This window comes from Cannabis sativa, chromosome 5, assembly GCF_029168945.1.
Source record: "Cannabis sativa cultivar Pink pepper isolate KNU-18-1 chromosome 5, ASM2916894v1, whole genome shotgun sequence".
NCBI lineage: Eukaryota > Viridiplantae > Streptophyta > Magnoliopsida > Rosales > Cannabaceae > Cannabis > Cannabis sativa.
In genome coordinates, this window is record NC_083605.1 from 62,079,936 (window position 1) to 62,092,703 (window position 12,768).

At 29.9% G+C, this 12,768-nt stretch overlaps 1 protein-coding gene across 1 annotated transcript; it reads right to left on the reverse strand.

Moving 5' to 3' along the window:
* Positions 1-4,557: 4,557 nt before the first annotated feature.
* LOC115718142 (CDGSH iron-sulfur domain-containing protein NEET) lies at positions 4,558-5,910 on the reverse strand. The gene is made up of 2 exons (XM_030647102.2): positions 5,395-5,910; positions 4,558-4,824 (listed from the first exon to the last, which is right to left on the reverse strand). Exons 1-2 carry the CDS (start codon positions 5,646-5,648, stop codon positions 4,722-4,724), a joined length of 357 nt encoding a protein of 118 aa, XP_030502962.1. The 5' UTR covers positions 5,649-5,910; the 3' UTR covers positions 4,558-4,721.
* Positions 5,911-12,768: the final 6,858 nt, after the last annotated feature.

Consider the following 12,768-nt stretch of genomic DNA (forward strand, 5'->3'; position numbering starts at 1 on the left):
TCAAATAACACATAAACCAACAAGAAGACATCCAAATCAACACACAAATAATATTCATCGTTTGAAATTCATATTACATGAAAGTAAATCATTCTCATGGCTCTGAGGCCAGTTGTTGGGAATATTTTACTAGGATCTAGATTTACTAACAAGTATGTTGAATTAACATCCTAAATATGAATTCTCTAAAACAATAAAATAAACACATAACGGTTTAAGAAAACCTTACATTGATTGCAGCGGAATAATATGAATCCTTCCGTCCAAGATCTCTAGCCCTTGATTCCTTTCTGTAGCAGAGCATTATCAAGATCTGAACTTGGATATCTTTCTCTCTTTCGGGTTTCGTTACCACCGTCTTATCCACTATGATTGAGTACTTAACTTGCTATGTGCGGGCACGTCACTCTTTCACTCAAGGTTCGAATATGAAGGAGGCTGAAATCACTAAGGAAGGAACTCTCTCATCTAGGTTGAAGGCAGTTAAATTGACAAGAGTTAGATGAGTGAGAGTATCATGTTCCTTTTATAGTGTTTCAACTAGGGCTTAGGGCTGAATTATATGGATTAAAAAAGAATAAAATAGTGGGAAAAAATACTTCATGGTCGTACACTTAAGTGGACCAACTTCTAGTTAGATTTTCGCTACTTTATTTCAACTACTTAGTCTTCTTTTCAATAATACCATATTTTCCAATTCAATCCTATAAATGCCAAAACTATTTATTTAATAATTATAATTAATTACTAAATAAAATTTTCATTGATGTAATTTATTAATTAGACCATACAAAGTGTCTTAATTAACAAATTGACCCCAAAATTTCTTTTCTTCACAATTAAACATTTGCTTAGTGAAAATTCATAAATAATACATAGTCTAATTTTAGAATTATAATTAATTAATTAAAATCAATTAACTGAGTCTACAAGCAGTATTATCTCAACTAGTGAGGGGACCATGGGCCTAACTGAGCTTTCAATAAGTAGATCTAAAATTTACCAAGTAAATTCTCTAACTCATAATTCCGCCTTGGGCCACTATAGATTTGGAATTGAATAGCACTCTCAGTTATATAGAACGCTCTATATGTACCACGATATAGATACAAGTACGTTATGATTATCCTTGTTACAATCCTAATAGTCAAGGATCCTCTATAGAGGATCTACACTGAATAGGGACAAATTTACCATTCTACCCTTCAATGTGTTTTATTCTTAAAACACTTAGCTACCTATAAATGATATTTCAATAAACTAATATAATTACTGAAATGAGATCTCAATCATTTATCTCTATTCAGCTAAGCCCGAAGGAAATTATTGTTTCACTTCTAAATACTTATAGAAGCTATAGATTCCAAATCTATGATCAGCACTTTCACTCAATTGAACTACCATATTCTTAATCTGTATGTCACGAGAAGATCCAATTGGTCAACTTTAAAGAACAAATTGAAGAACATAAATAATACAACTAAGTTGAACCTAACCATATCAGGATTAAGATCCATAGACCTAAGATCAACCATTGATATTGACTTAGAAAGATATAACAGTAAGTTTATGATATCTTATCTAAGATCAATATCGGTCCCTTCCAATGTATACTCCATACATCTGATACTGGTAAACTTTTCCAATGCCCTGGAAAGGACATAACACTTATCCAAAGTGTAAGTATACCTTATCGTTGATTATCATGACAGTCTAAATCCAGTGAACTGACAAATCATGGGAATTAAACTTTTGAACATATAATCATGATTATATTCCACTGTGTTGATGACACTATAATCATGAACAAATATATACATATTTATATATATGTTCTGGACTTAATAGAATTTATACATTATGTATAATCATGAAATAAATCATGTGAACCATGCAACATAAAATGCGATTCCTGATCTTTTATTAATTAGTAAATCTAATTATATTAAAATGAATTTTATTTAGGGCACAAAACCCAACACTTGGGTGGTGGCAGATGGTGGAGAATTGTGAGAGGAGCAGTCTCCCCCTCCTAAATGACGGTTGGGTAACTCCACAGCCAAAGGAATAGGTGTCCAACAAGGGGAAGATGGCTCAGGTGAAATCGCTAGAGGTTGAGAAGGCGAGCATCTGTGTTGGCATGCCCTTGACCCTCCAAAAACTCTATCTCGTCTTTGAGCCTGGACAAACGTTCTTGGAACTCAAAAATTTATTCCAAGCATTTTTTATGCTCGAGCGTTGATTGGTAATATCGCACCCAAGGGTCGGGAACATCCCCGTCCGAGTCAAACGAAAGTTCAATGAAAGGAACCCCCTCAAGAACAAAAGGTGATTTATAGTTTTCCATAAGTGAAGAAGGAAAGAGCACTCTAAAGGGGTACAAACAACTAGCAAGACTCAAACAAAAACTATTATAAGATAAAGAAGCACCCACAAGCATAATAGAATCACAAATATAAAAGACAAAGTAATGTGTATGGAGGGAGAAGGTACCTGTCGAGATAAGCATAAGTAAGGATAGGTCAGCAACGTCAAAACTCATGGGAGGAGCAAGTGTTGAGAGTCGTAAGGCGCAAGTAAAACTTAGAGGAAGTGAAGAGCTAAGAAAGAAAGTGAATGTAGTAAAATGAAGATGGAGTAAAATTATGAAAGGGTGGAAGGCTATTTATAAGGGGAGGAGCTGATTTAACATTGTAGGATCGAGATGAGATCAACGGCTGAGGTTAAACACATGTATTTGTAAGGAATCACATGTGCCCACCTACCTCATTGAATGGTCTCATCAATATTGTGGTGCGCTATTCTAAGTGTAATACCAGGTGAGGTACACTGTAAAGACGGGGAAAGCAGTTCAAGTACAGTCAAAAAGGCCACTTGAAAGTGCTCGTTTGGACTGGGGGAAGTGTCAACCACGAAGATCTAAAAGTGAGTATTCTTACAAAAAGCAAATGGAAGGATAAATAACTTAAGATGCCCAATACAAGCAAAAGAGGACAAAAGATGGCCCTCGTCTCTTCTATCCTCAAATCTCCTTTTGTCACATCGGGCTATTTCTTGGTACTTGCAAATCCACACGCCCGCGCCCGCACGCCCACAGCCCTGTGCCCGCGCGCCCACAACCCCGCACCTGCGCGCTGCAGCCCCGCGCCCGTGTCTCTCGCCCGTGCACCCTGTAGCCCTGCGCCTGCGTGCCCGCAGCCTCGCACCGTGCTCACTCCCCCGAACTCGGCCTCTTACATCTCGTCGATCTTCTTTTCCCTCCTAACACTAGTAGTCTAAGTAAGAAAATATTAGACGAGATAACAACGGCACAATGAGTATAGATAATAGGGATAAAGTTCATTTCGTCTGAGGTACAAAAAGAAAAGGGATATTTTTTGTGTAACTTAAGATTTCAAGTGTGTCAGATCACATAGGATACAATATTATCATGGATGAAAGTGACTTTAGATAGTATGTAATGGGGACTGATGAGGGTGTAAAGTAAAAAGGCCACACTATAAATATGGCCCTTGAGTTCATTGTAGAGGGAGATTTTCTTTTAAATGAATGAAATAGTAACGTCGTGAGATAGAAAAAGTGTATGAGATTCCTATTCTAAACATTAAGTTTTCTTTTAAAAGTAACTTGAGTTTTAACTGTTATGTTAACAGTACTAAAACAAGATTCCAGTTACCCATCATAGTGTAGGTAGTTATGCCATTTATTTTATATTTTCATAACAAAGTTGAGTGGGAAAATCAAAAGCACCCAAAAATCTATCTCTTGAAATATTATAAGAAAGAAGAGTCAAAAAATTATTAGACTCCAAAGATATTAGTTAAGTAGTTATAATTAGTTGGACACGTGTCCTTGCTGTTAGTATGTTAGTTACATTCGGTTATACTATTATATCAGGAGCTTAGCTCTATATTAATGAGAATAAACATTACTCAGTTTACTATTCTCTCTACTAATACGGTATCAGTTTGATCATATGCTTTGATTTTCTTCTTCTCCAATCATCTCAAGATCGACTTCTTCTTCATGCACCAATAGCCAAACATCATACTCAGAGCTCTACAAATGATGAGAATGGCGATACTTCATCAGATCCCATTCCAAATCCTGAGATTACCTCAGCTTCAATTCAACAAGCAGCCATAGAAACAAGAAATCTACTTGCTCATGAGGACTTATCCAGTCCCTATTTTTTAAGCACATGATATCATTCAGGTCTCATACTTGTTTCTGCTCCTCTAACATGACCTAATTTTCAGTCCTAGCTAGTGTCGAGCTATTACTATAGCTTTTCCTGCCAAAAACAAAACTGCATTTCTTGATGACAGTCTTCCAAAACCAATCCCTTGAGATGTTATAATTTTCATTTAACGTGTATATAAAGTAATGCTTTATTCATTGTGAGGCTCCTTCATAACTTTTAGTGCCACTTTATTTTTCAATTTCACGGATAGATTAGTACTAAAACAGATTCCCTTTACACATAATAGTGTTTGTTTAGGTAGTTATGCCATTTATCTTATATTCTCATAACAAAGTTGTATATATAGTTAAATGTGGGAAAGTCAAAAGCACCCAGAAATTTATCTCATGGAATGTTAAAGAAGAACCAAGAAATCACATTGCTAGTTTAAGTTGAAGACATACTAGAAAATAAGCTACCATACATAAACAGTACATACTATCATGAATAAAAGATAACAAAAAGAGGAGCATATTCTTTACTCCTTTTTGAGTAGCAATGGTCCCACATTATCACCGGTTGCTTTGTTGTGCTTCACATGACTCCCGTCACACAGAGGAAAAGTTCCCGACCTCCAACACCTGTTCAAATTAAAAGGTTACCCACATACATATAGTTTCTTTACAATTAACAAACACATGACCATCACAAATAAAATATGTGTACATAACACTAAGAGAATGATGATTAATTATTTATGAGGCCCCATCTAAATTTTAATTAACAAAACATATTATATTAGGAACAGGACATCATTCTAGCAGTTGTAAACTACATATATAACATTAAAAATCATTTTTATAAAGTTAGGTTGGTGGCTTGAATATTTTCTTAGAATATAGTATCTGTATAGTGTATTTACACATGCTTTGGATCATTGGATGGGTGAATAGACTAAAAATCATTGGAATCTTTGGGCCAGACAACATTGTAATTATTAATAGTTTGGTTTGAGCGCATGGGTGCAATCAATTAGAAATATAAAGACAAATTTATAAAAAAATCTTACCACCATAAATAAATAAATAATAAAACTGAAAGAGGAATCCTCCAATAAAGAACTCAAAAAACGGTCATCAATTTCAATGCGTTCAAATGTTTAGATAATATATTAATTGGGCAAATACGACAAGCAGAAAAAAAAAAAATACCTGCAGTAAGGAGTGAGAGGTTTAGAGAGTTCAGATGCGACAACAGAGTCCACAACTTTGGGTTCAGTCTTCCTGATATCTGGGTTTATGGCTTGAGCTGCAGCAGCCTCTGTTGCTCTGACCACCATAACCCTGGGTCGTCGAGCATTATTTTTACTGTTAGAAAATGAGAGCGACGGAAAAGGAACTGGTGGCTTGTTCCCTGACGACACTAAACCGAGAGTGGTGGTAAGGGTAACAACAATCGACGCCATTGGAGCTTAATTATTAGGCACAGTACTAAGGAAGGTAAGACAATGGCTGGAGAGGATTATTAATAATGGTTGGAGGAGCTGTCTCAGCTTGTGGACGCCACGCACCCTCGTAGCTTTAGGAATTGGGTGGAGCTTGCTCATGACACGTAATATAGGTTAGGACAACTAAAGCACTCACATCAAATCAGCATTTTTACTTTATTTTTCAAAATTATAACCAAAATTTTATTTTATTTTACTTTTTATTTTTACTTCAAATTTTAGATTGTTTACACCAGGGTAAAAGTCACTAAGTAGTACATAGTATTTTGGCAATTTACATAAATGTATACATTTTTTTTAAATAATTACAAAAAATGTACAAAAAAACACAATTTTAAAAATGCACATATTTGAAAACATATTTACAAAATTTCATACAAATTTTTAATTAAATTATAATAGATATATTAATGATTCAACTTTCTATATTTAGATTTGTATAACTATTTTCTTATTATGTTTTGTTGTGTATGGTATTGTAATATTTTTTTAATATTGCTTATATGTTTTTAGTGTTTTTTTTTAAAATTTATATATGTTTTTGTTAAACTTGATGGGTTGTTTTTGTTTATTTTTTTAATGTATTTTTTTGGTGGAAGAATTATTCATGTTCCATCTATAAAAGTCCTTTTTTTTTGGTATTTTTATCTTTGTTAGTTGTTTTTTTTGTGGTGTTTCTTATTATGTTTTGTTGTGTATCGCATTGTAATATTTTTTTTTTAATATTGCTTATTTGTTTTTAGTGTTTTTTTTTTAAATTTATATGTTTTTGTTGATCTTGATGGTTGTTTTTGTTTATTTTTTTAATGTATTTTTTTGGTGGAAGAATTATTCATGCTCCATCTATAAATGTCCTTTCTTTGGTATTTTTATCTTTGTTAGTTGTTTTTTTTCTTTTGTTGTTTTGTGGTTTTTTTATTATGTTTTGTTGTGTATCGTGTTGTAATATTTTTTTAATATTGTTTATTTGTTTTTAGTATTTTTTTTTAATTTATATATGTTTTTGTTAAACTTGATGGGTTGTTTTTGTTTATTTTTTTAATGTATTTTTTTCACTTTTTATTATTAATTTAAAACTATTTATTATTTTTAATCGTTAATTATTTTTTTATCTTATATTTAAAATATATTATATCTGTATATTTTAAATATTATTGTTTATTATTAGAATCTTATTATGTTTTTTAATTATTAATATATAAATTTTGTTAATTAGTAGGCTTACTCATTAATACCATATCAATTAGTTATAAAAAAATAGTTATACAAATCTAAATATAGAAAGTTGAATTATTAATATATCTATTATAATTTAATTAAAAATATGTATGAATTTTTGTAAATATGTTTTCAAATGTGTACATTTTTAAAATTGTGTTTTTTTGCACATTTTTTGTAATATAATTGTTTTTGTTGTACACTAATGAAAAAACCCCTAGTATTTTTTATGTGATAGCATCACTATTAGTCTAATTAAGTATCGAGTTTTATATAGATCAATGAAATAATTTTTAAAAAGTATCGCTAGTAAATCGTAAAACAACATACCAAGAGTTATTAAGCACCACTGATAGTCTGATACCCAATAATAATATTCTATTAAAAATAACATCCCTACTTCATTCCTCAATTCCTCCTTGACCGACGATGACTTATTTTTATTCGGCAATTCAAGATTTGGAGACATATTCTCTTGGAGAAGCAATTCAATAGAGTATCGATAAGCTAGTGTGGTCAAGAATTTGTACTCAATTAAATGTAACGGTTCTCTATTTATAGACACGAACATTTGGCATGCTTCTTTCACAATGTGTTTTACTTCTCCATACCAGATTACTTGTTAGTTTATCCTTATTCATTTAATAAAATTATTTTATACCCTTTGGATTAATTTTGACTCTTACAATTTTTCATCAGTTTTACAATTTATGAGCTCTTAGTAACTATATCTAAGCTCATATGTTGTTGAACCAATAGTCCACATATCTTTTAGCTCCGCATATATTTAACTTTAGTAATCATTTTAAATATTGACAAACTAATCCCGCCTCGTTAACATATCCAAATATTTTAGATTTCAAATTTAAATCAAATGACTTTTTAAATAAATAAATAAAATTAATTAACTTTCCTACTTCTCGAAGATTCCTCCTTGATTTCGTTTTTCCTGTCACCTTGCCCTTCTTTCTTACCATCATGTGATTATGGCCTCCAATTATTAGTATTTGTGGTATTAAATTAGGTACGCAGCGGAAAAATATTTTTCGATCATCATCGTACCACATTCCAAAGATTTTTATATGTACATATATTAAATCTTAAATAAAAAGACGAAAGGAAATATTTACCTTTTGATACGAATCAGGGTATCTTTAAATTTTTGTACAAGTTGTATTCTTGGAACGGTGCGTCAAACTTACACCTTGTTCTTCTAAATCTTCCATCACACACAAGGATTAGTGTGGGCTAATAGGATAAAATTATATTTGTGCTTTTGAGTTTATCTCAACACATGAGCAAGCATTTTTTTTCTCTCTGGACTCCATATTGATGTAATTAACTTTTTTTAAGTTTCCTAAATTTTATGTATATATATATATATATTTAGGATTATACTGGTATGTTAATTTAAATCAATAAAATAATAATAAATTTTTAGTTAAATAAATTTCGAAAACTAAAATAATAATATTTAAATATAAATAAATATCTTTAATCGATTTTGTTATAAATATTTATTTTGAATTTAAATATTTAGTTTAAATTAAATAACTAATAACCGATTGAGGGAATCTCTTAACACTTGAGATAATATCTCAACCACTTAAAGAGAATCTCTCAATAACTTTGAGAGAATATCTTAACAAACATAAATATATGTAATTACTTTTCAAATTTAAATAAATACTTATCTTTTGAATTAATTAATTAATTAATCCAAAAACAAATCTAGTGGGGCCCACCATATCTTATAGGCGCCTATCACTGTGTCTTAGCACATTGAATGTGGCGCCAGCGTTGTCTTAATCGACAAATGGTGATATATTTTCCTAGACAACACTTTTTTTTCTCCAATTTATTTAAATAATAAATTTAAAACAAATTATTTATTACAAGATAAATAATTACTATTTTGACACTTTAAAATAGATTTTTCTAAACATCATTATATAGCTTTATACATCTTCTTGACAGTGTTGTAAGGTGACAATTCGAGAACTATGGACTTATAATACTAAGGTTCAATAAATTAGATTATTTATTGAATCTCATCAACCAAATAATCTTATTTATTAATTCCATGATTACTCCACTATAATTGTGGAATTGAACTCTTAATAATTATAGAATTATATTTACTGAGTTTATTGCAGTGTCCATTAATATAATGAATTCTAGTGATTAGCCCTTCTTGTGTCGGTTCGTAATTAATTTTGGTCAAATTACTATTTTACTCTTCTAATTTCTTCTTTATCTTTTAGTACCATTAATTCACTAGATAAAGTATAATTTAGATCCAATCTAAATTTGTGCACAACTTTTTAGTTCCAGAATTAACACGTAAAGGGAACCAACATTTGATCCGTTAGGAAAGTCAAAATTCCATAATTATAAATCAAGTTCCCATCCATCCATATTATTAGATTCTCAAAATAGAAGTTGTAAGAATCATGTTCTCTAAGCTTTAATGAGTGAATCAAAACAAACTAATATATGAACAAGAGTTCATGATTACTCGAGACTTAGGCCGATCTACTATTGATCATTCTTATGATATGAATTATGTCTTTATGGTAAACGACATGTTTGATAAAGACAAGTTAATTAAATATCAGTACATGTTATATATAATCTCTATTATATACAACACCTTCACTTAGATGTCATACTAAATCAATAATATGAATTGAGATTGCTTGCACCAAGTAACGGACATTAGGAAACCATACTAGTAACCATTAATTAAAGATTCCATAACTTTAATTTGTTGATGATTGATTTGTTCATGGCTAAGTGATCTTAATTCTTTGTACAATACAAGTCACAACCTCATGTTTGAATAAGGTATTTTTGGAAAAATATATAAATTATTTAATATTAAATGTTAATAATTTAACATTCAAGCATATATCAAAATGTTCAATTTTTTTTATAAACAAATACAAGCTTTTCAGGGGATAAACCCTAACATTTGGTTTGTTAGGGAGTGCATCATTGCATGTCGCTCTTGCAGTCACAACCTCGTGTTCCAACTCAACATTTCTTTGATTCGATTCTACCAATCTCTGTCGAAGTTATCTGTTTTCTAATTTCACCAATAGTACGTATCTTTTGGGATTGTATGCATCCTGACTACGTCTTTCAGGGATTTCATCACTATTTTTCTCAAAAACCCCTTTAGTATTTCTTCTTCTCGAGCGCGGGATCTCTGTCGCTTTTGTCCCTTGGAAACCCTAGGGTTCTTTCCCAGGACACTGAGTTATTCTCCTCGACTGATTGTCATCATTTTGATGGGCATCCTCATACATGGTTGGAGAATAGGAAAAGTTTGAATATTATTTGAGGTAGGTGTGTTTTTTCGAGTTTTTTTTACAAAGCTCTCAATGAAATTACCAAACAGTTAACACCAATTTTTCGTTAACCAATAAACAAGCATTGATTTAATAAATAAAATTTGAAATAATAAATAATAATAGTAATAATACATATCAAGAAGAAGGTTTTTACGTAATTTTGAAGTTAATTCTTCATAGTCCACGAGTCATCTTATTATCGAGATTTGATGAGTTTCTTACAGAGTACAAAATACAATGTGTCTTTCTCTATAATTCTCAATTTGGCCATCCCTAATTGTGGAAAATCTTCCCTTATTTATAGATGTCTGGGATAGACAGTTATTCTCCTGAAATCATATCCTTGTAATTGCTCTTAAAATGTGGACAATTCTTACATCTCATATTTATAACACATGGGATAAATAGATAACTGTCACAACTGCTCTTGTCATTATTTAAAAAATAGTTATGCTGACTAAGCTTCTATGCCTCGCAGTATGAGTAATAACCCATTAAAGTTTATCTTGAAGATGGTTTTTGTGCCGAGATGTTATTTCTAAAGTGCTCCTCGCATTCTTCTGTAATGTTAGAACTATTTGAATAGATGTACATGAGATGTGATCACCTTGTGTCGTTTCTGCTTATTCCGAGGAGAATCACCTTTTGATTACATCCCTTAGTCTTTCAACATACTCACAAGGACGTCAGTCAATGAGTGACAAGCTCTTAAAAAATTCATTATCCACTGTTTCAGACTTACTGTAGTTTTATTATTTTGCTCTGTGTATCCTGTGATGGCCTTTTTACATTAGTCGATCACCTTGTTGGTCTTACAAAATAGTATTTATTATTCATGACTCACCATTAAAGTTTTTAAGGAGAAGCTTGAATGTCTACTCTTCACATTTTTTGAAGCACGTTATTGAACGTATTTATTCTTGTATAACTTAAGCTGGTTTATTTTTAGAAAATTTACAATCACAAACATTTTTAATATCTCAATTACAAAATAAACGCCCCCCATCTCAATTCCATATAAATAACGCTGAATAACGTTTTTTTAAAATTTTGTTTTGTTTTCTTTGATTTATTTAATTGCTGAACTTAAATTTATTATCCTTGCTACTTTTTTTTTTTTAATTGTTGAACTTCTTTGTCTTCTCCCTTTATCTCAAATTTCGAAAATTATTTATGATCACATTTGCTACTTGATTGAATTTAAAAAAGATATCATTATAATCTTTTTATTATGTGATCATTTTAAAATGTAAAAGTAGTTTTCAAAATAATAATAATAATAAAAAAAACTATTAAATTGCTCATAATACCAATAGTGCTCGTATATATTTTCTATTTAAATTAACAACTCAACTTTATTTAAAATTTTGGTAAAGTGGACAACAAATTAGTTTCTATAATAAAATATATTCTTATAATATGTCATTGTCAACTATTAGTTTCTACAATAAATTTAAGGTTACTAAAAATATATCTTAAATAATATTAAAAAAATCATAATATAATTTTAAAATAACAATTAGTAACTTAAATATTTACAAATCTTTCTAATAAGTTATATAAATTATTTTATTTTATTGTGACACACAAGTTTCTTAATAAGTTTGAAATTAACATAAATATTGCTCAAAAAATAATGTAAAAATTTATTATATTAAAAAACAACATAATATAATCTCAAAATGAACAAATGTATATAAAAATATTTTATTTTAAAGTGATTCTTTTCATGAAAATGTAACTCATTGGTATCCTATTGATCTAATAAAGAACTAAAAGGTTTATTTTATAGGTGAAAAGTAAAAATAGATTTTTTTTATAAAAATAATTTTTTAGTATTTTATCGATATTATAAACAATTAATTATTTTATTGATATGTTTATAAATTTTTTAGTGAACTATGTAGTAAGTTTTTTATAAGATATCTTTTAGTAATTTATTAAAATTACTCTAAGATAAACTAGTTTTTTTTTTTCTTTTTTGAAAGGGAACGTTTAAAATATACTTTGTTTAAAATCATTTAATTACTTTTTCCATCTCATAAATAAAAATGTTACTCTATTTTATATTAAGCTAATATATATATTATAGAATTAGCTAAAAATAAAAGAAACTAAAAGGATGTTTTCATTTTATCAATGATATGAAAATATATTTTTCTTGCATATCAAAATGTGTAATGACCGCTCTAGTATATGGATTAGTAAAGACAATTAGCACTAATTTTAATTATTTTATTATTAATTGTGAATTAATTTAATTGTGGACCCCAATATTTAGAAATAAATATTAGAGTTATAATTTCTCAATTCCGGAGATTTTATTAAACTCTAGGGGTATTATCTAGCTTATATGTGTAATATGTTATTTTTGTAATTTTTGTTCGGCGACAACGGAAAATGCGATGGATGGCTAGATTGATCACATGGGTAAGTTTAGAACCTTATTTCATAGTGGGAAATATTTTAGAGAAAATATTTTATCGGGATTGAGCGGGGTTATG